This window comes from Canis aureus, chromosome 21 (genome assembly GCF_053574225.1).
Source record: "Canis aureus isolate CA01 chromosome 21, VMU_Caureus_v.1.0, whole genome shotgun sequence".
Taxonomy (NCBI): Eukaryota; Metazoa; Chordata; class Mammalia; order Carnivora; family Canidae; genus Canis; species Canis aureus.
The window spans coordinates 5,159,502-5,186,074 of NC_135631.1; the positions used below are offsets into that span (position 1 = coordinate 5,159,502).

The following is a 26,573-nucleotide window of genomic DNA, read 5'->3' on the forward strand; positions in this document are numbered from 1 at the left end:
GGCCGTTTTTCCCTGTTGTAGACAAATCTGTAGTTTAGAGATTTCTACTTCCCTCAGGATAGGAAAACTCATTTTTTTGGATTCTCTTGATGCTAGAATTGTGATGCCGCCAGACCAGTAGGTGATCTGTGTAAAACATTGCTTGCTTTTTTGCCTTTAAATGCAGTGGATTTCTCCCAGAGGTTACTGTTTCTTGAACTAGCTCTCCAGGCAGGTAGGTTTCTGGAGTCTCTAGATTTCTGGTTTTTCATCATCCTAGGATTAATTGGGTTCCTGGGCATCTTTGATAGGGTTAGGTCTTGGTTTGGCTGCTGGCTTAGCCCTGATGTGATTAGATTAGCTGGACAACCAAGTCATACTGTTCTTTACTGTTTGGCTTAGGAACTCTTTGATGTAAATTGGTTATAATTGTATCTAATGGCTTTTTAAAAAGCCAGTGATAAAAATCAGTGATATAATTCATATGGGCAGTCAGTTGAATCATACATGTGAAATCTCCGTTTTCAAACTTCAACTTGGTTTCTTAACAAAACCTAGCTAAGTAGAGAGTAGACAGTGGGATGTCCTGTTGCTCTTACAAACCCTTTGAAGTTGTTGTTGGGTGTTTTTCCCTAGCTTGTTCTAATCTCAGGAATCTGTGGATGGGTTAGCCAGGACTGTAATATCATTCATTAATACTCATAGTGTTTGAAGATTTTTTTTTCATTTCCCTTAATCTGCCGACAGGCTTCTGTTTTCTGCTTGGCACTGCATTCTCTGGAGGGTCAGCTCAGTCTCTTGCTTTTTTTTTTTTTAGTCTCTGCTTTTAAAGAGGTCTCTGATCACTAGTATCTGTTTTTAGTTACCTCTACCCCAAGTGGTGGTGAGAGACCATAGGACAGTTCTAATATCCTGTGGCTAATCCAAAAGGAACACTTTGCCTTAATTGGTAGGTAAGAAATCAGATTCTGACCATGGAGGTATGAGGGCTGAGAGTTGGGATGGTTCATTTTGTTCTTCCATCATCTCTGGCAGGTTCTAAGCTTGCACGTACAAATGGTATGGTAGCTGTTATTTTTTATTATTACAGATGAAGGATAATACTCTGTAGGGAGAGAAGCCTATGGTTATTCCTAGGATTGAGTAATCATAATTCTTTATCATTATTATATAGCTATTTATATTTAACAAGGCACTTTTATTTTCTTATTTGAACCTCCTAACTGAGGTGGGTAGGACAGATTTGGCAAGTCCATAACATCTGGATCTGTAACAGGCTTTTAAGTGCCTAACTCAGTATTCTTTGGCTATATCATACTTATGATTTGTACCTGTTGATTATATTTTTATTTTCATTTGTATGAGAGGCAGGTTGATGGCATTGCCTCACACTGAGAAAAATAACTTGCTCTCAGAGCAGCTAGAGAGGGCATCCTGATAGGAAAATTTCTAGAAATTCAGACACTTATTTCAAGGCTATGTAAAAGGATTTCTTATCTTCAAGAATAGAATCTTAGTAATTTCATCCAGTTAGTTTTTTGTTTCCTAAACTGATGTGTGAGAGATGGGGTCCTGGTACTTGGTACTTAAATAGCCATGGGGTCGGATGGGTTAAAGTGCATGGCCTTATTTCCCATGAGCGTGATCTTGTCATTGTTTTTCAGATCCTGCTTGCACCATTGTGGTTTGTGAATTTGGACACGAATAAGAATTTCTTCCTACTCCTCCCTTTTCTAAAGTTGTCTCCTTCTGTATGGGAGATGAGTAGGACTTTGAGATCCCAGCATCCTATCTTAAGTCTGTATCCCACCACAGCTCATTCAGATCCTAAATGAGGACCTCAAGGGTAACCTGCTTAGCAGAACCTGCAATTGTAGCTTCTCATCTTGAAGCTAGGAAACCAGATCTTTCCTGTAAATAGTCTGCTCTGTGAACAGGAATCCAAGGGGTAAGGTATATATATTTCTGTCCCTTGAAGAGGAACAAGTAGAGGATATGACATAGCCTACGGTAGGGGGCTTAGGCCTGAATTCAGCCAAGAGGCTCAGTTTCCATTCCCACACCTCAGTGACTTACATGAGCTCCAGCTGCACCTGTTCTCAGTTTAAATTTCTAGTTATCTTACACAGTCATGCCTTATATATTGATTTCTCAGGGATAGACTGGTATAGTGAAGGGGCACAGAAGAACTGGAATTCTGTTCCTGGCTCTAATAAGTTTTGATCTAGGGCCATATAAATTCTCTGAGCATGTTTGTACACCTGTAAAATGGAGATAATGATCCTTTCCTTTGCCTGTCTCAGGATTATTGTGAGGCCCAAATGAAGGCCTGTGCATGGAAATCCTTTGAAAATGAAAGTACTCAGAGAAAGGGAGATGACATTGGAAGCATTTAATGAACTGTGCATTTCAGTCTAGCTTTCTTGCTTTAATTGGACCCTGGGCTGAGACATGGGTCATGCCAAGACATAATTGGTTATTTCCAGTATTTCAGAGTTATGGTTCAAAGGTGAGCAGTAGTGTTTGGTGACCTTGGGCTAGAGAACACTAAGTAATCGAGTGATCCAAGAACCCTTTCTGTGTTTTGTCTGGTGGTTTACACTTACAGGAACTGGGGAGATTTTTATCCTGTGTTACAGTTCATCTTTGCTCTTCTCTCCAGAAAGTTGAGTGAGGTAGCAGGGAGAAGGGGAGAATGGGGAGAAGGCCATAGGGAAAGGTGATGCTTGGGACAGTTGGAAGCTTTGTTATGTGGGAACCATGTTTTATGACATACTCCTGGAGAGGAGGGTTTGGAGGCCTGGAGGTAGCTGGCAACAGCTGGGTGCTGTTGTGTGTCCAGTTTGGGACCCATCAGGTAGCATGCCCTGCCCCCCTAATTGCTAACCCTCTGTCTGCTGCTTTATCAGACTACGCGTTTGTTCACATGGAGAAGGAAGCAGATGCCAAAGCCGCCATCGCGCAGCTCAACGGCAAAGAAGTGAAGGGCAAGCGCATCAACGTGGAACTCTCAACCAAGGGTCAGAAGAAGGGGCCTGGCCTGGCTATCCAGTCTGGGGACAAGACCAAGAAACCAGGGGCTGGGGATACGGCATTCCCTGGAACTGGTGGCTTCTCTGCCACCTTCGACTACCAGCAGGCTTTTGGCAACAGCACTGGTGGCTTTGATGGGCAAGCCCGTCAGCCCACACCACCCTTCTTTGGTCGCGACCGCAGCCCCCTGCGCCGTTCACCTCCCCGAGCCTCCTATGTGGCTCCTCTGACGGCCCAGCCAGCCACCTACCGGGCCCAGCCCTCAGTGTCACTGGGAGCTGCCTACAGGGCCCAGCCTTCTGCCTCTTTGGGTGTCGGCTATCGGACTCAGCCCATGACAGCCCAGGCAGCCTCTTACCGCGCTCAGCCCTCTGTCTCCCTTGGGGCTCCATACAGGGGCCAGCTGGCTAGCCCTAGCTCCCAGTCTGCCGCAGCTTCCTCGCTTGGTCCATATGGTGGAGCCCAGCCCTCAGCCTCAGCTCTCTCCTCCTATGGGGGTCAGCCAGCTGCGGCTTCCTCGCTCAACTCCTATGGGGCTCAGGGTTCCTCCCTTGCCTCCTATGGTAACCAGCCATCATCTTATGGCGCGCAGGCTGCCTCTTCCTATGGGGTTCGTGCGGCTGCCTCCTCCTACAACACCCAGGGAGCAGCTTCCTCCCTAGGCTCTTATGGGGCCCAGGCAGCCTCCTATGGGGCCCAGTCTGCAGCCTCCTCACTAGCTTATGGGGCCCAGGCAGCTTCTTACAATGCCCAGCCCTCGGCCTCTTACAATGCCCAGTCTGCCCCATATGCTGCACAACAGGCTGCTTCTTACTCTTCCCAGCCGGCTGCCTATGTGGCACAGCCAGCTACAGCTGCTGCCTATGCCAGCCAACCAGCCGCCTATGCTGCACAAGCCACTACCCCGATGGCTGGCTCCTATGGGGCCCAGCCGGTTGTTCAGACCCAGCTGAATAGTTATGGGGCTCAAGCATCAATGGGCCTGTCAGGCTCCTATGGGGCTCAGTCAGCTGCTGCGGCCACTGGCTCCTATGGTGCTGCAGCTGCCTACGGGGCCCAGCCTTCTGCCACCCTGGCAGCTCCATACCGCACTCAGTCGTCAGCCTCATTGGCTGCTTCCTATGCTGCCCAGCAGCATCCCCAGGCTGCTGCCTCCTACCGTGGCCAGCCGGGCAATGCCTACGATGGGGCAGGTCAGCCGTCTGCAGCCTACCTGTCCATGTCCCAGGGGGCCGTTGCCAACGCCAACAGCACCCCGCCGCCCTATGAGCGTACCCGCCTCTCCCCACCCCGGGCCAGCTACGACGATCCCTACAAAAAGGCTGTCGCCATGTCGAAAAGGTACTGTATGCCCCCCCGCCTCTGCCCCCAGCTGGGGCTTAGGGCAAGGGGCTGAGGTTGGCAGGGGAGGGAAACTGGAGCCATTGGCCCCTCCCTTGGTCTTCTCTCCTCTACTCCCATGGGATGTCCAAAGGCCGAGGGGGTTGATGTCTGTGAACTTTTCTGGTCACCAGGGTTCAGGTGGAGCATTAGTGCTCAGCCTGGGGTGGTGCCAGCTAGTCAGGCTGGGAAAAGTGTCACCTGTCTAGGCTAGCCCAAGTGCCATTGGAGCTACTGCCTGCAGGATTGTGGCCCATAGCCTTTCCCACCGTCTCAAGGATCCTTAAGCCTGTCATGTGGTTGTCCTGGCTTTGGTGGGGTGGGTTTGAAAGAGTAGTCCCTTTGGCACTCACTGGCTGAAGGCAAGGTGTATGAGGTGCGTCCACTCTTTGGGGAAGTTGGGGACCTTGCTTTCGTCCGCCGTTCTGTTGATAAACAACCAAGGTCTTTCTGTGCGGGGCCCAGGGGGGATAGTTTGTTTGTGATTTGGGAATATAGACCAAAATCCACCTTGGCCAGTTGAGAAGGGAGGGCTTCAGTGGTGGGCTTGGTTTCCCACTGAGTTGAACCAGGCTTGATTTCTTGCCCTGGATAGGGTGATGAGCCTTCTGACAAAATCTTGTTTGTTGGAGACCAATCTGATCACACCCTCCCTATCCCCATTGGCATCTCCCCCATGCCCACCTGGAGCCCTCCCCTCAATTGTCTCATTCACCAACTGTCTTCTTCTCTCGACTAGGTATGGTTCCGACCGGCGTTTAGCCGAGCTCTCTGATTACCGCCGTTTATCAGAGTCGCAGCTTTCGTTCCGCCGCTCGCCGACAAAGTCCTCGCTGGATTACCGTCGCCTGCCCGATGCCCATTCCGATTACGCACGCTATTCGGGCTCCTATAATGATTACCTGCGGGCAGCTCAGATGCACTCTGGCTACCAGCGCCGCATGTAGGGCCATCCTGGGATGGGGCACCACGGGGGGGAAGGAGAGGAAAGGTGGGGTAGGGTGCAGACCCAGGTTATAACCACTGGCCCATACCTCTCCTGTTTGCGGTTTTTCATCCCCTCTACCCTGTGGGCCTTCCCCAGGAGATGATCCTTTTGAGTGTTCGGCAGTAACCTTTGTTCCTTCGCCTCAGCAGCAAATCTTGCTACTGGCTCTAGATCTGCGGTTTCCCCTCTCCCCTGCCTCCCATCTCCCAGGATGGGAATTTCTTTTATGTTTTTATTTTTTCCTGGCTCCCTTTTATTTTTGTGCGCGATATTTAAGGTCGTCTGGATGGGGAAGCAACCTGCAGCTGAGAGGTCGGCGGCGCCTTTTTCTTTTTAGATGTGAGGGAGGCCAGGAAAGGGTTAGCTTAACCATTTCCTATGCGCCAAGCTGTGCCAGCAGTCCAGGGGGGCCCTGACTTTGTTCCTCTATAGACTGTGTTGAGACTGAGTTCCTGTCGGGACAGTCGGTTGGTATATGTCCAAATCCCTACTGACCCCCTGATGTTCTAGCTGATGCTGAGTGGCACAGTCCCACATCCCCATCTCCCCAAGTAGGTGGTGTTAGAAAACCTTGATTTTTTTTCCCTTTTGTATGGACTACAAATAAAACTTGGGGCAATTTGCAGTTTGGAAACCTGGTTGTCATTGTCTTGATTGCACTCAGTTTCAGAGGAGCCAGTTTGACATCCAGGAAGACATGACAGCTAAAAGGAAGGCAGCTGGAGAATCCCAGGGCAGATGAGGAAAGGGGTTTGAATGTGGGAATTAGTGATTTCCCTGCTGCCCAAAGGCATTTAGGTCATCGTTGTCCTACTAGTCTGCCATCTTTAGGACTGGAGAGTCCAGACCAAGTTGCTTGGACTTCTCAGCCCTTAACTTGAATTGATCACACCAAGTAAATTTATTGCCCATTTTCCCCTGACTTATCTCCAGTTCGGAAACAACCTGTGCTCCAGTAGGGTGGTCCTGGGGTATGGCTTCTCAAGTGAGAAGTGGGGAAATAGGCTGCTTTGGTACTTACAAGGCTAGTCTCCAGGCAGTGGGCTTGAGTGAGCGTTGGAGCTGGGACCCAGAGGGGAGCCAGTAATGGGGTAGGGGTGATTTCAGTGTCTGGTACTTCCCTGTGGTTAGCGAAAGGAGGAACAGGGACAATTGGAAGCAGGTATGGGGGATCTGGCAATATACCTGGTATTTCGCCTGTTGAACATCACCATGGAGCGTCCTTCCTGCGTCCTGTCAACTTCTACCATCGTAGTGCCGAGACTCACTTCCCCTATCTCCATTTGTCAAGGTTTCCAGATGTTTTCTTGCTGGGTTTATATCTGAAGGTGACCTCAGACTGGGAAAGGGGTGAGGTACAAGCATAACCCAAGTAGGGATGCTGGGTTAGAGGGAGGAATTGAAGAATCTTTTTATATTTTTATTCTGGGACTGGTGGGTGGGGTGGGTGTGTTGAGAGGACCTGGCAGGGGGGTGGGGGGCAGGCAATTCCAGGCAAGGACAAGATGGAGGCTTGGGCTTACTAATAGTGAGTGAATGGAAGAAGACTGGTCGGGTAGGAACATAATGATGTTCCTTTGGGCATGGGGACTTAAAGAGATTCGATTTGGGAGTTTGCTGGGGCAAGGTGATTTTGGGCAGTTATATGTGTCAATCAAGTGGAGTTCAGGTGGGTTCTTTTCTGCCTCTCTCACTGGCTTCTCGTGAATTTGCCTGATTCAGAGTAGCTTGCCCCAGATGTTTTCTTTCCTCTGCCCAGTGGGCAAAAGCCTATGATCTTTATAACCATGAACTCTTGTGGATGCTAATTGGGGTAATTTCAGAGGGTTACTGGGGTCATAGCTCTTTTCCTTGTTTCTCTTTCTGCTCACTGCTTTGCCTCCAGGTGCATTGCTGTTCCTTTTCATTTCTTTACAGGACTGTGGGGGGAGTTCAATAGGTTTCTTGTCACTTTTCTGCAGGGAGGGTGGGGTGATCTGAGGGCCAAGCTAACCAGCTTAGCTCTGGTTATTACTCTGGAAAATACAGGGTTGGTTGATTGCAGGGCTGTGATTGTGGCCTGTATATTTGTAATATTTGTCATGTGGCTTTCTCTCTTCCTTTTTCTCCAGTGAGGGTTCTGCCACTACTCCAATCCCACGGTTCCTGTGGAAAAAAAACAAAACAAAACAAAAAAAAAACACTTAATGTGCTCTTGAGGCCAGTGTTGATGTTCTTTATTGCAGCCCAAGTTCTTCAGAGTGACCTGGCCTAGATGATCACTCTAACTGCCTGTCATCCTTAGGTCCTGATACCCTTTCTGCCTCAGCCCTCAGGCTTTTCGTTGTTTAAGCAGAAGAGTCTACAAAGCGAAATCATTTGTCATTCTCTTCTTCCTTGAAGATTGTTTTAAAATTCCCTTTGTCCTCTTTTATTTAAATTATGCCACCTGTGTTAATCCTGTAGCCCACTCCTTATACCTGGCTTTCTGTGGACTTCTAAGTTCTGGGTCCTATAACCTGAGATGGTTGGGTTGAGTGAATGGGAAGACAGATATTTAATGTGTGTTTGGGGAGAAGAGGGTGGGGAATATGGGCTCCCAGTGTCCTTCAGATTTTTGCACTTCTGCATCTCTCACCTCTACAACTTGACCTTCATTGGAGAAATTTAAGATGATTTATTCCTGGAACAAGATCACATAGAGGCTTCTAGCCTTGTCAGCCTGCTCTCTTCTGAGGTTTGGACTTTGTTTCACATTCTGTCTGGGGTAAGCCTGGGGCTCGATCCCTTGTATTGGAGATAATGGGACTGGCACTGACTGGTCAGCCTCTGGGCAGGCTGCATTTCTAGTCATGCCCATCAGTTAAGCTCTGCCAATGTCTGTGCACAGACTGCTTATTCTCTAGTCATTTTGTCCCATCAAGCCATGTAAGCTGACCATAATAGGGGATGACTGAGATCATAATGAAAATACATTTCTTAGATTTATGGACTATTATATGATAGAAGGTTGGGTAATAGAGAAGGTAAGATGGAGAGCAGGTGATGGCAGCCTGGATTGCTCAGTTGGTTAAGTGTCTGCCTTTGGCTCAGTCATGATCCCGGGGTTCTGGGATTGAGCCCCAAGCCAGGCTCCCTGATGAGTGGGGAGTCTGCTTCTCTGTCTCAACCCCCCACCCTTCTTCCTGCTCATGGTTTCGTTCTCTCAAGTAAATAAAATCTTTAAAAACGTGTGGAAAGCAGGTGAAAAACTTTATAGTTACTTTTAGAGAGATCATAAGTGGTAGAACCTAGAGTTTTCCAGAAAAAAAGTTCTTAAAATTATTTCAAGTATAGCTCTAAGTCATTTGAAATACAGTGTTCAAGTAGCTGAGCCCTTGCGCTGACCTTGAATTTATAATAGGGAGGCAGGACCTACTTCAATGAACTAGTTACAGTTAATAAACAATGCTAGGGTAGTGGAAGATAAGGAAGAGGCAGCTCCACTAGTTAAAACTTTCTGGAGATGGAATTTGTTTGGAAAATTGTCCTGGTACAGAAAGAATGACTAGTGGTGTTGGCTCTAAAGTCACAGGTTTCCCGAGTTTGAATTGTCACTACTTAGCTGTGTGATTTTTACATGTCAGGAACTTTTGTTTTTTATCTATAAAATGAAGGTAATTGCTAACATTTATTGAACACTTGCTAAATAAGCACTGTTAAAAGGGCTTTTCACAAAGGAATTACATTTGCTCTTCATTGCAGCCCAAATGCCAATTAAGTATTTTGAAACCTCTTTTATAAATAGGGAAATTGAGGCTATAGGTTAAGTAACTTAAGATCATATGGTTAGAAAGTAGATCAAGGGATTGAATCAGTATTTTGAATCGAACTATTCAGGACTTTGTAATCATTATAATACTGTGGAAGGATCAAATAAGAACACGGGACAAGTGTAGGACCTTATATATAGACACTGCTCATTAAAAATGCTAGCTATCTCATAGAGTTAGAACATTCTGAGGAGATTGGGGTGGCCTAGTGGAGCACATATCCAAGCAAAGGACTTTGATGTAGCTGTAAGTGCAGCACATATGAATAATAGTGAAGCAGTGTATTTTTAAATGAGTGGTACCTAGGAGTGAAGTTGGCCACGGACCACACCAGTTTTTGTTATCTCCAGCAACACTTCAGTGTCCTGAGATCAGATTCTCCTTGAGTATAGAAAAGAAAGGTATGAGGATAGGGAAAAGTCGGTAAGGGGAGGTTAAGCGAGTATAGCTGGCAGTGGGATTGGAGGTTTAGAAAGCCTGCTTGACTGGCCTAGTCAAGGCAGGCCAGTAAGAACATCCCTGGCAAATACTGGTTTTTAATTTGAACTCTTACCTAAAACAGTAACTCGTTTCTGGACAGGAGCCAGAGTTATTAATGTGTATAAATTATATATATTCACCCACAAGGGTGTGAAAGTAATAGATTGTTTATTCACATTTGAATGGTTTTCACTGACATCAGTGTTTCCTACCTAAGTTTGGATTTTCCCCTCATTTCCCTTTCAAGAGTCCAGGCTTCAGGCACTTGTCTTTTCAAAATCTGCAGTCAGAATGTATATTTATGCTTGGCTATGACATACAGCTTTCTAGATAACTTTGGACAAATCACTTTACCTTTTAGGTGCTTGGCAACCTGATCAACAAACTAAGAAATCTCCCAAATGACATCTAAAGTGTTCTGGACAAGGTGTTTTTAAAACACTGCATTCAATCCTATTTTGGATTGTTGGGTTGGTAAGGTTAGAGGTTTTGGACCAGATGTCTTTAATTTATAAGCCTTAATGGTTTTTAAGGAACAAATATTAAGCTTCTTTAGTACTCAGTAAAATAGAGTTGGATAGGTGAACATCATGGAGGTGGTTGAACTACACAGATCTTTCTACGTAAAGCATTTTGCAGCATTTGTCAAGCTGGTAATCTTGGTAATCAAAAGCTGTAGTGTAGGTTACCCCCCTGGCTTTTGGGCACCTGCTTTTTCTGTTTAGGGAGACTGGAAAGCGTAATAGGTGATAAGGGTTTGATTTTAGAACTAAGTGTCCATGGTCTTAGCTGATATTGACTGAAAATCCAAAGTATTTCTCCTTTTGGTTTCTAAGAAGTCTTGCATTCATCCCCCCCCCCCCCCCATGTTAAGTCAACAAATAATTGAGTACCTACCATGTTCCAGGTGCAGTTCTAACACTGAGGATAGAGAAGGGAAGAAGAAAAAGTCCCTGCCCTTGCACAAGTATTTGACGGGGGAGGGGGGTAAGAGGTAGAACAAAATGGAATGAACACATAGGATTTCAAGTGGTGGTAAGTATTTGGAAAAATAACATGAAGTCATGGGATGAAGTTTCAAGGTAGGGTTGGAGTAGGAGGGATGGTTTTGGATGGGGTGGTCACCGAAGTACCTGGAGAAAGAATATTCCAGTCTAAATGAACTTGAAACAAAAAGGCCAGTGTACTGGAGCATGGTTGGGGTTTGGAGTGTGTGGGGTGGAACAATGTGTTGGGGGTGGGTTTGTTTAAGAAATTGGGAGATTTTGGCAAGAACCAGATCAGATAGGGTGAGTTTGAAAATTCCAATTTTAGTGGGTTTTAAGGAGCAGGAGGGGATGATTGAATGCATTTATTCAGTTGGATGAGCTTGCAAAATGAAACAAATATAACTCCCTCTTAAAGGCTTTCAGAAGGTAAATAATTAGATTGAGGGTGGGGGGGGTGAGGGTGGGGCTGTGGTCTGCAAATCAGCATAGATTGTGATCCTGAGATTTATATTCCCAGTCCTCTCCCCTTTGGACCTGGAGAGATTCCTATAGAGTGAGTGGATCTCATCTGCTTTGGTATTTTGGAAGAAAGTTCTCTCCAGGGCTGTTGGGACACACAAAATTTGGAAGATCAAACTGAAAGGAGCTGAGAGGATTTCTATACCAGATGCATTTCCCTGCAGATTGAGTGGTGACCCTCACCCGATGGCTGGCCACCTCAAAAGGGCACACACAGCTGACTAACGTGGAATTGATTTTCATCATTGATTATATGGCCTTTACTCAGTCTCAGAATATCAGCATCCACAATGAAAATGGACCAAGATTAGTGACCACATCTGTAAATGTCATATTTCGATGATTTTAGGTCCTTCGCTCTTCCCACCCTAGAATAAGTCTTGACCAGTTTTTCACCATTTGATTCCTGAGTCATGTCCGGTTTTAAAATTCATTTCCGTAATTTTGACTCCTTCTCTTTATGGCCCCCACCCCCTTTTCTGGGGCTGCTTTTGACGGTCGTATATCATCTCTACTGATCCCTTCCTCATAGATAATTCACTGCTTTTTGTGTTTTAAGTTCTTTAATCTATCTCCCCCCCCCCCCCAACTCCCTCCTCAAAAGCTGCCTCGCAAAAAAGGGTCATTGCTTGCTCACTGAATATGGGATTACATGAAGATCCAAAGGATGAGAAAGAAAATGTGATGAGGGAGACAGACGCTCCGGAGAATGCTGTTTTGATTGTATTTTGTTTATAGATGGATGTGACTAGGCTTTTTTAAGGTCCGTTCTAGGAGTTTAAACCTACAGCTCTGGCTGATGGTGCCCAATAAAATAAAACAAAAAACTTTGCTGCTCCAGTTTTTTCTCAGGGCGGGGTGGGGGCGTTTTCAATATCCAAGGTCATACAGAGAAGCCGTTTCTTCATTTTGGACCCACCCCGGGAGGCTGGTTCCGCGCGGGAGCTGGTCTCAGCGCCTCCTGAGTAACGCAACTTCCAACCGGGCCAACTTCGGGGCCGTTATAACCTAGTTGAAGCTTCGCCCATTAACCGTTTCCAGAGTTCCTTTCATCACCTATGACCGTAGTTTGATTTTGGGGGAGCTCCGGGACTCCTAGGGCTACGGTGTGGATTCTTGGGCAAAGGACGAGGTTGGTTTTTCAGGTGGGGAAGCTTCGTTATTTTTCTTACCTGGCGTTGGGGTCTGCGTAAACTATCGCTCGTAGCATCCTGGCTGCGAGGGGGTGGTGGTTGGGGAGTGGAGAAATTCGGAGAAGGCAGAATGGAGCGGGGGATACTGTCAGAATATGCACGTGTCGGTGGCAAAACGTGGAAGCTTCACAAAATTGGCGCCATGAAACTAAAGACCGCCGCACCGGAGCTCCTGCCTGCTCCGCCTAATGGCGGGCCGCACCCCGCCGGCAAAGCCCACGTTTGTAGTTCCTCCCTCACGCCAATCTCTTGCCCAATCACTGGCTTCGGCTTCGCGAGATAGGCGCTCATTGGCATTCGTATAAAAGCTCCGGGGTTACTGACGTTTCCACCTCTTCCCGGCCTCTCAGGTAATTGGCGTTGGTGGTAACCAATCAGGAAGAGGATCTGCGGGAACGCCTGCCTTTAACTTAACTGAGCAGCCAATCCGGTGGTACACTCACCTCCCCTTCTACCCAGAGTCACTGCTGCGGCCGCCGCCATTTTAGCGTTTTGTCAGAAGCGTCTGCGCCGCGAGGAAGAGCCCCTGCTGATTTCGGTGCGGGTGAGAGACTGAGCCCTCCACTGTTGTTTTTTTTTTTTTCCCCTGTTAAATCTTATCTCACTCCTTTGGGCTTCACGGGTATCCTAGTGGGTTCGCGGCCTCTGCACCCGTCTCTGAGAGCCGACCTCGGTGCTGGGCATTGCGCGGTAAGCCTGAAGCGGCCCTTCCCCCACGACCTCCCCCGAGAATACCCTGCTTTCTCCCCACCTTGCCCTCTATCCGACTCGGCTCGGTTTCCTGCTTTTGAGGTTTCCATAGAGATAACCGCGATTTCCTTAGACTCAGGAAAATTGAAACCCTTTTCGAGAATTTCTTGGGCCGTGAGACGTTGTCTGGCTGATGAGTCTGAAGCCCCCTTTTTTGGCCACGCATTTCCCCGTACTGCAGGAGCTCTTAGGATGGCACCTCGGGAGAGGCGTTCCCCACTCCTGCACTTCCTGTACTGCCCTCATGCCTAGCTCTCTGTCCCGAATTGCCCGTTCACTGCTTCCAAAGAAAACCCTAAAACGTAGCTATTCCAAGGCCCACTTTTCCGGAAATGGTGGCCACTCGGTTGCGAGAGAAAGAGCTAATTGATAATTTCAGTAGTCAGTTCAGCTAGCCAGTAGTTAGACATTCGTTTTCTGACCTCTCTGGGTAGAGAAGCCCAGTATTCCTAGCCTTGCATGTATGTTCTTATTTTCGTTAGAAGCTTTTCAACTCTTCTCAAATCCTTTGTGTACTGAGGACATTTCTGTTATAGACCTCATCTTATTCTTAGGGATTCTACAGCTGGTACTGTAGCAGGCCTCCTTATTCCCACTTCCCTTTGATTTTTGTGTGGAAGTGGGTGTGTAAGAGAGAAGGAAGACTGGAAATGTTTGCTAGAGTCAAAGGAGATTGTAGGTTTTGGGTTTTTTTTGTTTTGTTTTGAAGCTGATGTGAGCCTTAGGTCTTTTGTTAGAAAAAAAATTTTTTTTCATGCAGGCTACATCGAGATGGTTAAGCTGTTCATTGGAAACCTGCCCCGGGAGGCCACAGAGCAGGAGATCCGCTCACTCTTCGAGCAGTATGGAAAGGTGCTGGAGTGTGACATCATTAAGAACTACGGCTTTGTGCACATAGAGGACAAGACAGCAGCCGAGGATGCCATTCGCAACCTGCACCACTACAAGCTGCACGGGGTGAACATCAATGTGGAAGCCAGCAAGAATAAGAGCAAAACCTCCACAAAGTTACATGTGGGCAACATCAGTCCCACCTGTACCAACAAAGAGCTTCGGGCCAAGTTTGAGGAGTATGGTCCAGTCATCGAATGTGACATCGTGAAAGATTATGCCTTCGTGCACATGGAGCGGGCAGAGGATGCAGTGGAGGCCATCAGGGGCCTTGACAACACAGAGTTTCAAGGTGAACCACCCTCTTTGGGAAGAGGGTTGAACACAGGCTATGTGCAGAAAATAGGTTGGATAAGTAAGGGTGGGGTTTAGGGTATAGATGCAGCTGTTGGTGTTGATGGTGAAGCATTGTGGGTGATGGACTTAAAATGGAGAATTCATGGGATTTAAAGGCTTTACCTTAGGGCAGTGTCTGCACCACATGGCTTTAGTTTGGAACTCCTAAGGCTTTTATGCTTGTTAGCACAGAAATCCTTTCCTTTGATTTCCCTAGTTAGCTTTTTTTTTCCTCACCTTTTCTTATAAGTAGGTTCATTCTGAATTTATTGTCTCAGCCCAGCATCAGCATTATGCTTTATTTTACATTTGAAGAACCTGGCAGAACTGTTCTAAGCAACACTTTTGGGAGCAGAATCCCTGTTAAGCTTCCCCTAAACCTCATCCCAACTCATAATCTCCCAGTAAAGATAACTAGTCACTAAATAGCTAGTTTTTAGATAAATGGTGTCTTTAAAGGGCTATTGCTCTTATTATGCTTCTACCAAGATGTTCTGTTTTGACAGTAAGGCCACTCCAGAACAAAGGTCTGATTTTAGAAGTTTCTGAGGAGAAAGATACTGGGGGGCGATAATGGCAATGCCTTTTTACTATTTTAGAGGGTGGACTCTTAACATCTTTGGTGAATAGAGCATTTAGATGGGTGTTAACCTTAGAGCCTTGGTTAGGTTATTAGTGTGTCTGGAGGGCAGCATGAATGATGGTATGGATTGTCACTTTATTTGGAAGGTTTTATGTTTTCTTGGTTTAAGATCTGAGCTCCTATGGCAAGAGTGGCAGTCGGGAAGGGTGAGTGTGGTAACCATGGTGAGTTGCTATCTATTCTCCCACCCCAACCCCTCCTTCCCCCTTTGTGTCCTCAGTATCAATAAAGCCTTTTCCCTTTGGTTGTAAACTATATTCAGGTTAAGAGGTACTCCCACAACTCCTTGCTACATTTTTAAAGTATATTCCAACCTTTTTAGCCCAGACAAAGTAGTTATTGCTTCTTTTCCTGAATACTGCTCTTGTTAAGAGTCATTGCTGCTGTTTGGGGTGTTTATTTTTCTTAAATTGAACCTTTCTTAGAGCTGGAGGTCCGATCATCATTCCCCCAAGTAATGGGTGCGTTGTGTCATGGGTATTGCTGTGCATTATTAAAGAAAAGTGTCCCCAGTCTCTCAGGTCTAGTTTGTTTTCCTTTTTTAATTGGTAAGTTGAGAATTATTTGCTGTCAGCAACTTAATTGGGGTCAAAGGCTGCTTTTGTGGAGGGTTTATGATGAGATACCTAATTTTTGGACACTCTTCTCCACCTTAACCAAGTCATAGAATGGGTGCTGTGTCTTTTTGTAGCAGTTACATACAAAAGGGGAGGTCAGTGTGTACCAATTCAGGACAACTTGTCCTTATGGTGTAACTCAGGGCTATGAACCTTAGGCTCTCTGGTGCTATTTATGCTTATTTATATTTTCACTATATTTCTTATTATTAGTCGTTCTCCTTAGTTCTATCCAGTAGAGTTCTTTGTGCGTGAAGTAGCAGAATTTATTAAAATGGTCTTCTATATCCTTTCGCTTTTCAGTGTTGGGTGTATTCTCTATTTGCTCATTTAAAAGACACCAGTTATATATGTTTTTAAAGACTTAGTTTCTTTTTCTAGCTTTGGAATAGATAATATCCTCAATCAGGGTGTTAGTTAATGACCTTATATCATGAATGTGCAAGGTTAAGTTCCTTGGTTGCACTTGTTTTGCTTTGGTTTCGTTAGGTGCCAAAATGGTCCCGTGGGCAAATGCCAGAGGGACATGTGAGCACTTTAAAACGTTTAAGTACTTAATTGTGAATCTTAGTTCCTAACCTGCAATCTATTTACACTTACCAGATGCAGTATTTACAAGAGATTTTTGGGGGTAGTTTGATCCTTCCAACCTCTTTTCCCTTTCCTAGCTTGCTAGGACTTTAATTTTGCTTGTGAAATTGTTTATTTACCGATTTCTGTAATGTTGGTTGAGTAGGTGACCTGTTGACTCTCTTGTACTTCTGACCATTCACTTTGATACCTGCATGTTTGGGTACATCATAGCCAATTGCCTTGGAAGTTTTTGCTGGAATTTTGCATACTGATAAATTGGTAGATCATGTTAGCTGGAAATTGTTCCTGTGAAAAGATTTAAACCTTAAACTTTTTTTTTTTTTTTTTTTTTTAAGATTTTATTTATTCGTGAGAGACAGAGAGAGAGGGAGAAGCAGGCTCTCTGCAGAGACTCGATCCCAGACCCTGGGATCATGCCCTGAATCAAAGGCAGACACTCAACCGCTGAGCCACCCAGGCATCCCAAACCTTAAACTTGCTGAAAAATTTCTTTTAAGTTTTTCGGAAGTAATACTTTTTATTTCCAGAATACAAACTAATTTTCAGCAGAAGATAATATTAACTGTGTATTCTTAGGCTCTCTGGATCCCTAGTTTAGGGAGAAAAAGTACTTTAATCTTGTTAAAGTGAATGCTTTGATACCCTAATATTACTGGTTATTCTCCATTTTTCTCATATCCCTTCCCCTTTTTCTTCCATGATTTTCATAATCTTTCTAAAAATTCAGGCATCTTGTGAATTACCTGTCCTGTTCCTTAGGAGGTTACTAAAGTTAGCTCTCCAATTGTAAAGAATCTTTGGTGGATTGAATATCAAGACCAGCAATTTTAAGGACTCCATTAACAGGGGAGGCAGTCCTTCAATGAGTATTTATTGTCCCTTCCCCCATTTCATGAGTGTTTTTCCCAGAAATCTTGAAATTTGCCCATCACACTCAGTCACGGATCATGTATGGGTCATATTCTCCATCACTGGTAACTTTAGGGTCTTAACTCTTCGATTTTGGGGTGGGGAACTGAGGGATTGGCCTTTGCATGGTTCTGCTTAATGAAATCAGTCTTGATAGTGAAGATGGGAAATGTCAGAATCTTGTGGAGCACTCTAACTAGTTTCTTTTGACAGTGGGCCATTGTTAGGGGTAGTTTTTGTCTGCAGTTATCTGGCAAAAGATGAAGTTGCTGGTTTTGGGGCACAAGCATTAAACTAGTGTTAGAGCTGAAACATTTCATCTAATTGATCTTTGCCTGAAATCACGTCATTATAATGAATTTGCATAGTATTTTTTTTCTTTAATCTTTTGGCAATGAGTCCTGCATTAGAGTTGTCTAGGTAAAGCCATTGCTATGACCAGTGTCTGGGGTAGGGGCGGGGGCTATGACTAAGAGTGATAGCAACCCTTCTTGCGTCTGTTTCTTCAAGGCAAACGAATGCACGTGCAGTTGTCCACCAGCCGGCTTAGGACTGCGCCCGGGATGGGAGACCAGAGCGGCTGCTATCGGTGCGGGAAAGAGGGGCACTGGTCCAAAGAGTGTCCGATAGATCGTTCGGGCCGAGTGGCAGACTTTACCGAGCAATATAATGAGCAATATGGAGCAGTGCGTACACCTTACACCATGAGCTATGGGGATTCGTTGTATTACAACAACGCGTACGGAGCGCTCGATGCCTACTACAAGCGCTGCCGTGCTGCCCGGTCCTATGAGGCAGTGGCGGCTGCAGCTGCCTCTGCGTATAATTACGCAGAGCAGACCCTGTCCCAGCTGCCACAAGTCCAGAACACAGCCATGGCCAGTCACCTCACCTCCACCTCTCTCGATCCCTACGATAGACACCTGTTGCCGACCTCAGGAGCTGCTGCTGCTACAGCTGCTGCTGCTGCAGCAGCCGCTGCTGCTGTTACTGCAGCTTCCACTTCATATTACGGGCGGGATCGGAGCCCCCTGCGTCGCGCTACAGCCCCAGTCCCCACTGTTGGAGAGGGCTACGGTTACGGGCATGAGAGTGAGTTGTCCCAAGCTTCGGCGGCCGCGCGGAATTCCCTGTACGACATGGCCCGGTATGAGCGGGAGCAGTATGCGGATCGGGCGCGGTATTCAGCCTTTTAAGGCTTGAGGTGAGAGCGGTGGGGTGTCCCCTGTTCTGGTTTTGCCATCCCTCCTAAAGGCTCCAGTTAGGTTGCCCTGCTTGCTTGCTTTTGCTGGGTTAGGGTAGGGTTACTATCATGGTTCACAGGCTAGGGATAAGTCCTTAACTACCTAACTTTTTGAAATACATAAACATCCTTAGCCCTCATGGCTATTTTTCCAGGGCTCCTAGTAGTGGGAGTCAATCTGATGCTATTTATCCCTGGAAAAACAAAGAATGGTGTGATGAATCTTGGGTCACACTTATGTGCTGTAATTAAACGGAACCTGGGACCCATATATTCAGACTGAGGTGTGCTGTTTCTCAGAGCCTTTGTTGAAATTCCTAGGTGTGCGACATTATTAAGGTTTGCAGCTTACTGTTCTGCTTCGTGCCATGTGAAAGGTCGGTTATGACCTATAGTAATATAAATTTGATAATTAGTTAACTAGTCATCACTGCTTGGGTCCCAGTTACTATGAAGACTACCCAGTGGCATCATCTTAATCTTGAAGCAGCGTTTTTCTCACGTTCCTGAACAATTCACTCCCTATGAGCTTTATAGAAAAACTCTTTGAAGTTAAGTTGGGACAGAGAGAAGAAAAGGTATCTTAATTTATAAAGCTTTCAACAAGGAGTCTGGGGCATAGACTCAAATCCAACTTCACTCAGCTCAGATTCATTCCCTGAATATAGAGTGTCCACTCCGTTGCTCTGTCTTTGAATCTGTCCTATAAGAGCCTGTTTACTTTGTTCAATTTTTTTTTTTTAAACTGTCCCACAGTGTTATGGTGGACATCTCTCCACTTCTTCAAGGTTTATGGTAATATAAATCTGCCATCAACAGCAGGGGTGAGAGATTTGCCTTAAGCAGATCACTCCCTTCATCTTCCCACTAATTACGGGCATTTAATACTCTTGAACCACCAGCTCTACCTTGAGTCCTCTGGCTTTTTCCTCTACTATACATTTTGAGCCTCATGATCCATTGGCTCTACCTGAGTATATTCTTTCTGATGCTTGCCAGCTTTGGGCTCCAGGTGTTTGAGTTTGCTGCTGTATTAAAGGGTGATTCTCAATGCCCTTTGTTTTGGGTAGACCCCAGTTTGTCCTAGACGTTACCTTTGATCCATAATTCAGTAGTGACAGTGTGAATGATATTCTGTTATCTTTCAGTTAAGGCAGAAGGTATGTGAGTTGCCCAGGATTATTGGGTAGGAAATCACTGATAGGGCTGGGAAAGTTTTTTTTATTTATTTATTCATGATAGTCACAGAGAGAGAGAGAGAGAGAGAGAGAGAGGCAGAGACACAGGCAGAGGGAGAAGCAGGCTCCATGCACCAGGAGCCCGATGTGGGATTCGATCCCGGGTCTCCAGGATCGCACCCTGGGCCAAAGGCAGGCGCCAAACCGCTGCGCCACCCAGGGATCCCAGGGCTGGGAAAGTAACTTGAATGACTTGATATGTAGCTTATACAAGTCCTCCACTACATTCTTTTGGATAGGCAGAGTTGGATACCTGTTCAATTGATGCTGCTTTTTCCTAGACCTTTAATCATTTTTAACTTGGACCTTGGCAGTAAACCGAGTTTCAAACATGCTTTTGACTTTTAGATCAGAGAGCTAATTGGAACCTTTCTTTTTTTTCTGCCCTTCAGTGATAATTTGTGATGTGGAAATAACCTTTTCTGAGGAATGGTGATTTTAACATCAAGAGAAATGCATTATCTTTGGTTACTCTCATGAAAAAGTATTTGCTATTTAATTTAGAGAAAGGCCCCAGCCTGGGATTGCTTGACCTTCCCAGTTACTCTCTGACCTCCAAACTCTTTTCATTTTTAGAGGTTATTGTGTATACTGGGGATGGGTACAAGTAAACTTAAAAGGAGTGTCAAGTTACCAGACTTCATAAAGATATTCTTTGAAGTTTTAAGTAGGAAAGCCCTTTTGAGCTTTGCTGTAAAGCCCCTGTATTGTGCTCTCTTTCAGGTGGGATGTGTGTGGGCTGAAATTCCGAGCTGCGGTTGTGCATGAGAATACACCCTTCGTGGTACCCCGTCTCCGGGACGTTCTCGGCTCTGTACGTTCAGTCCCTCAGGAACCGTGGACCTTAATTTACCTTGCTAAGTTCAGACCACCTCTTCCTTTCCTCCCTCCTGCCCATTTTCCTGTTCTTCCTGTTCTTCAGTACTTCTGTAGTTTCCCATTTATGTTCTCTTCTCCCAGCAGGCCTCATTGTGTGCAGAAACTGGTGGGGGTTGTGCTGTCTCCCCGCCTCCTGCTTCCAGTGGGTATTGGACTTGGGAATGACCTTGATGAGAGTGTCACTGCTCCTGAGTCTTTTTGGCCCAAAGGCTTGTGGCGGGTAGACACATAGAGTTGGATAACTTTTTTTTTTTTCCAGTGAAATAAATGGTTTTTCAACTTAGGGTATGTGTGCTTTGAGAGAGTTCTTGCTTGGGCTTGTGTCTGGATTCTTTATTTGTCCCTGGAAGAGAAGGGGAATATAAAAAGTTTGACATTCAGCTCTGGGTGAACATCACTGCAATTACTTTTATTGTAGATAGGACTTAACAGGCACCAAAGGAAAAAAAGATCGTGTGCGGAAGAAGAACTCAGGCAGGTAGTCTTATTCCAGTAAAGACTACTTTTATTGTAGATAGGACTTAACAGGTGCCAAAGGGAAAAAAAGATCGTGTGTGGAAGAAGAACGCAGGCAGGTAGTCTTACTCCAGTAAAGTCTTCCCCCTGTTCGTACACCTTTGTAATAAAACCAACTTACTTACTAGTGGTTTTGAGATGGAAGTTTTTTCCTGTTTGTGAAGCCATCATCATGTACCTCTTACCATTCCAACCACCCAGTCAGTACATTTAGCTTGATTTATTGCCAAGATACAGTTCTAGGAAAAGGAATAGGAGGTCAGCCTTCATTTTTCATGCCATATGGAAAAATAAAGTTGTGGCTCTGTTAGTATTCTGCTGCTGCTTTAGGCCAGTAAAGTAACACTTTTTTTTTTTTTTAAATTTTTTATTTATTTATGATAGTCACAGAGAGAGAGAGAGACAGAGACAGAGACAGAGACAGGCGGAGAGAGAAGCAGGCTCCATGCACCGGGAGCCCGATGTGGGATTCGATCCCGGGTCTCCAGGATCGTGCCCTGGGCCAAAGGCAGGCGCCAAACCGCTGCGCCACCCAGGGATCCCCTACACTTTTTGATGCCTTTTACCATCTGTTTCTATACCTCTCCCCAAATACAAATCTGAAGTGCTCAATGGTAGCACTAGCACTTCATTAACTTGTACTTAGAGCCTTTAGAATGATAGGCACAGGAAAAGGACCCAGCAGTGAGCTTTTAGAGTATTTAATAATGAGCATAGGGATGAATACAAGCAAGAGCCCTGTCTCTTAGTTCCATGCTTCTATCAAAACAGACCGTCTTCCAGATCTTTTTTTTTTGTCTGTACCTTGTTTCCAGTTTTAACATTACATATAGTAGGGTATTTTCTAGAACTATTCATTCAACAAATAGCACCTACTGTGTATGCCTTTATGAAAGGTGGGTTATGGTAAAGGGAGATAAGAAAAAGGATCTGGTTTTTAGTTGGGTGATTTCTCAGATTTTTCTTAAGGCTTCTATCTGGTTCTAATTCATAGATGGCTAAGATGGGAATAGTTATGGATATAACTTATAATTTACTGAATGTTCTGTTGAAACCCTGTGATTGGTTTTGTATGTGTTATTTAATGCTCCAAGCAGCCATTTTTCTGTCCATTGCAATGTTTTATTCCTCTTATCCTCAAAATACAAATAATTGCTGAACATATAGGCTGTGTTTGATTGAGAAGTCTAGTGATGTAGAGTAGTTCCAGGAAAACTATTGGTGGAAATAAGGTGAAAAGGATGAAAAGAGTTCTTAGCTCCTACAGATAGGAAGTGGTCAGTAATGAAGATTATGAGTAAAGTTTGGTTACTTTCCTTGCATTTGGCTTTATCTTCCTTGGCTGGGTTGGATTTCTGCCAGTGCCACTTCTTGGAGGGTGGTGCCTACTTTGATCCCCTTTTCTCTGAAAAGGTGGACCCATCACTCTTTGGCACTTTTCATTGGTACACCCCTTGGTCTAATAGGTGGAGTTGGCAAGTTTCAAAAGGTGGAGACTGACAGTATTCATTGCTTCAGCAAATGATTTGAATGATACTCTGCAAGGTATTGTTGTAGGTGCTGGGTATAGTTGGGTATAGTTCTGGAGCCTAAGGTGTGTGGGGAGGACAAAATAATGTCAAATAGAGACTTATTTAGATGAGAGTAGTGGGAGGAGGCTTTTCTGACGTGATGGTATGTCAGTAGATTAGATATGGAAATAATGTATTTTTGCTTTATAAAACAGGCTGGTTAAAATCTTTAAAAGGAGTCATTTCTGCTTTGAGAGCATGGTCTCCCTGTATGTAATAGATAACCTAAACAGTTTTTCATGACTCAAAATCTGGGCTAGGTTAATGCTACATTCCTACTGTGCTTTGTAATTATTGTTAAAAGGCAAAACACTATTAAAAATAGTGGAAAGTGGATTCTAAAACTATTTAAATTGGACTTGCTGATATTTCAACATTAAGATTTTGGAATTCGTGTTTAAGCTTCCGATCAAGTGTACCTTGAGTTGAGGCAACAGTCTGCTCTGTGTAACGGACAGAATTAGACTGTTGTTGGTTAGCTCAGGAGTTCTGGGGTAGTTTAAGAGTAATGCTTTCATATATTGATTTTTTTTGTAGGCTTCCATTTCTTCTGTTCAGTAAAGTGTGCTTAGCATCCTCTTGAGAGCTGATTTTGTAGTTCATGAAGTATTTAACTAGTTGCCTACTGTAAGTACACATGTGGAGAATACAAAGATAACTGTCCCCACCTTGCCTCTGCAAGCAGCTTTCTATTTAGGCCTTGGATGTGTAGATGATCGGATCACTCACTGGAAGGTTGGAGTGGAATGGTCCCAGTATTCTGTAGTGTTGGCATCTGGCACAGATCTGACCCATCTAATTCTGGATGGGTCAAAGGACTTAGGAAAGCTGTTTTTAGGGTAATACTGGGGTTTGATTTGGTGTTATACCAAAAGTTTGTTAACTTAGAGTTCTTCCAGGCATCAGACTTGGAGTTGATTTGAATGCCAAATTAAGCCAGACTCCTTAGCCCAGAGCTACCTCAGTACTAAAAGGCTCTAGGTAGAGCATTAGCATTATGGTATTAAGTACTGTTGCAAACTACTGGAGTGAAGTTTACTCAGTACTGATGTTTTCTCTGTGGTCTCACGCGGAGTCAAAAAATTGCCAGAATAATGACAGTGGGAAGTCCCCTGAGTACTTTGCTGTGGGTTTGGAGAACAGTATAGTCTATATTGAAGCAGAGCAAAGTAGTTACAGAAGGGAATGTCTCCCAAGACAGAATTTAAAAATTCCTGTATTTTAATACTTATGAAATTTTTGGTTCATTTGAAGAGTGCAGAGCTGAATTCCTAAGTGCGTAGAAAATAAATGAAAAAACTTAAAGTGTTTTACCAAAACTTTAAAATAGAATTATGGGGCTCAACCTAGGCGAGATCATGGCAGCACTGAATATTTAGTAAAAGAATTGTCAACTAACTAAATTGGGAGAATGGGAAAGTATGGATGGGGAGTGATGGGATGTGTAAGAGCAAAACTCATTCTATAATAGAAATTAACAATTTTTTTAGAGTGGTAAATGGAGAGTATTGACCAACTTGAGTCCCATAAAGGTAAGAACAGCTAAAAAGTTGTTATATCTGGGGAAGATGAAGCTAGAGACTTGAAAGCCTTATACTATTTGTTAAGCCACGTTCACGGGTTATTTTGATAAAAAATAAAAGTTGGGGATGTCTGGGTGTTTCAGTGGTTGAGCGTCTGCCTTCTACTCAGGTCGTGATCCTGGGGTCCTGGGATCCCTGCAGGGATCCTGCCTCTTTCTTTGCTAAGGTCTCTGCCTGCTCTGTCTCTCATGAATAAATAAAATCTTAAAAAAGTTTTGTCATGCTAACAGCTCTTTTCTGTTTAAGCCTGAGATGATGGCTAGTGAACCTTTTAAACTAATAAGAACAGTTTACTGTTCTACAGTGATACGTAAGGTAATAAAGTAATATGACTTTATTAACAAGTAAATAGCATCTCTGAGATACGAGGTGGGGATGGTGCTAGCATTCTGTCAAGGAGATAAGACACCAAAGAAGGAAGTGCTTAGCTGTTGGTAAGTAAACCTTAAAAGCTGAATTGAGCATTTTATTACTGCTCCTGTTTTGTCTAATTTGTCAGTGCCAACAGGGGAAAACTTAGTACTCTTTTTCTTAGTCCTTCAGGGCTTGTTCTTTAAGAGCTGAGCCTGCTGGTTTCATTCAATCCTATCCAACATGTTGAATTGTTCCTACTCCATTATGTAGCGAGATGAGAACTCTTCATTTCACTATGTAAGAAATGTTAAAACCAGATGTGAGAGTCTGGAGCTTCCTTATATAGAACTTCAGACTTAACTATCATCCAGGCTGCTGCAAGAGGAAGGGAGATAGTTTTTACCCACTGGCTTGAGCTGGAGTAGGGTCTTCTGATTTATTTATAGAGTTGAAATGGTTTGAAGAGCAGGTTTTAGTAGTGAACAAAGACGTTTTTCCTGGAAAGCCTGGGAACTAAGATGCCAAAAAAATGTTTCCTGTAGAGTTTCCCTATGGTACCATCTATAAAATGCGAGGCCCGGTGAAGACTGGGAACTAGATTTCTAATATATACCTCAATTTCGAAAGAAAAAAGTTTTATGGAATGAAACTAATATGAGGTTTTAGGATTATGTATTTAATCAATTCATTTTCCTCTTGTTTTTTAATATCTGAAATTTGAATGCATTTTGATATCCATAGTTTAATTAGCACTGTGGTTTTAGTGATACGTAAAGTAATGATACAACTTAAAGTCAGTGACATTTTGTATTAAATGAAATATGGTTATATTGCATGAGCGCAAGTGTATCTGTAAGCTATATATATATAATATATATATATATATATATATATATTTTTTTTTTTAGGACTTTATTTATTCATGAGAGAGAGAGAGAGGCAGAGACACACAGGTAGAGGGAGAAGCGGGCTTCACGCAGGGAGCCCGATGTGGGACTTGATCCCGGGACTCCAGGATCACGCCCTGGGCTGAAGGCAGGTGCTAAACCGCTGAGCCACCCAGGAATCCCCTGTAAGCTGTATTCTTAAAGGTGGAATGGCATTTTGCATTTTGGTACAGGTCAGATTGTTCTCAAAAGTTACTACAGTTGAGGAGCACCTTGGATGGCTCAGTCCATTATGCATCTGGTTCTTGGTTTTGGCTCAGGTTATGATCCCAGGGTTGTGGGATTGAGCCCGGCATTGGGCTCCATGCTGAACGAGTCTGCTCAGGATTCTTGCTCTCCTTCACCTTTTGCCCCTCCTTCCCTCTCTAAAATAAATAGAATCCTTAGGGATCCCTGGGTGGCGCAGCGGTTTAGCACCTGCCCTTGGCCCAGGGCTCGATCCTGGAGACCCGGGATCGAATCCCATGTCGGGCTCCCGGTGCATGGAGCCTGCTTCTCCCTCTGCCTATGTCTCTGCCCCCCACCCCCTCTCTGTGACTATCATAAATAAATAAAAATTAAAAAATATATATATAATCCTTAAAAAAAGTTATTACAGTTTATATCCCAAGTTATGAAAATCTTTTCTTAAATCTTAATGCAGTGTATGTGTTGATCTTTCCCAACCTAATAGTGTAAAATGATAGCTTATAAAATATAGTATCTGTTTATATGAGTGAGGTAGATCATCTTTATATTTTTAACAGTCATTTGTATTTCCGTTTTTTTTTTTTTTTTTCTATATGATAGTCACAGAGAGAGAGGCAGAGACACAGGCAGAGGGAGAAGCAGGCTCCATGCACCGGGAGCCCGACTTGGGATTCGATCTGGGTCTCCAGGATCGCGCCCTGGGCCAAAGGCAGGCGCTAAACCACTGCGCCACCCAGGGATCTCTATTTCCATTTTTTTGTATTCTTAGTCCTTACCTTTCTAAAATCCAGTATTGGTTTTATTTGTGGAAGCAATGTATAAATTAAGGAAATTAATTTGGTGATCTGAGTTGCTAGTGTTTTTTCCAGTTTGTCATTTCATGATGATTTTGCCATGTAGAAAAATTAAATGTGTGGTAATTGAATTTCCAGCCTTTTCTTCTAGCACTTGAGGATTTTGC

At 44.4% G+C, this 26,573-nt stretch overlaps 1 protein-coding gene and 1 long non-coding RNA gene across 12 annotated transcripts in view; one reads left to right on the forward strand and one right to left on the reverse strand.

Moving 5' to 3' along the window:
- LOC144292378 (RNA-binding protein 14) overlaps positions 1-26,573 on the forward strand; it is a 45,789-nt gene that overhangs the window by 2,902 nt on the left and 16,314 nt on the right. For 2 of the 11 annotated variants that reach the window (XM_077862544.1, XM_077862545.1), the window contains exons 2-3: positions 2,889-4,353; positions 5,132-6,014. The exons of 1 other annotated variant lie outside the window; for it this stretch is intronic. In XM_077862544.1, the coding sequence (XP_077718670.1) occupies positions 2,889-4,353; positions 5,132-5,339 (1,673 nt within the window). In that variant the 3' untranslated portion in view covers positions 5,340-6,014. Of the gene's footprint in view, positions 1-2,888; positions 4,354-5,131; positions 6,015-12,702; positions 12,897-13,862; positions 14,286-15,081; positions 15,488-17,602; positions 18,297-20,296; positions 20,736-26,573 lie in introns of those variants that run through there. 8 more of the 11 variants (XM_077862548.1, XM_077862547.1, XM_077862546.1 and 5 more) reach the window with 7 other exon arrangements.
- LOC144292380 (uncharacterized) lies at positions 3,134-12,974 on the reverse strand. The gene is made up of 2 exons (XR_013359808.1): positions 12,332-12,974; positions 3,134-7,525 (listed from the first exon to the last, which is right to left on the reverse strand). It is a non-coding gene; the product is annotated as an uncharacterized LOC144292380 (long non-coding RNA).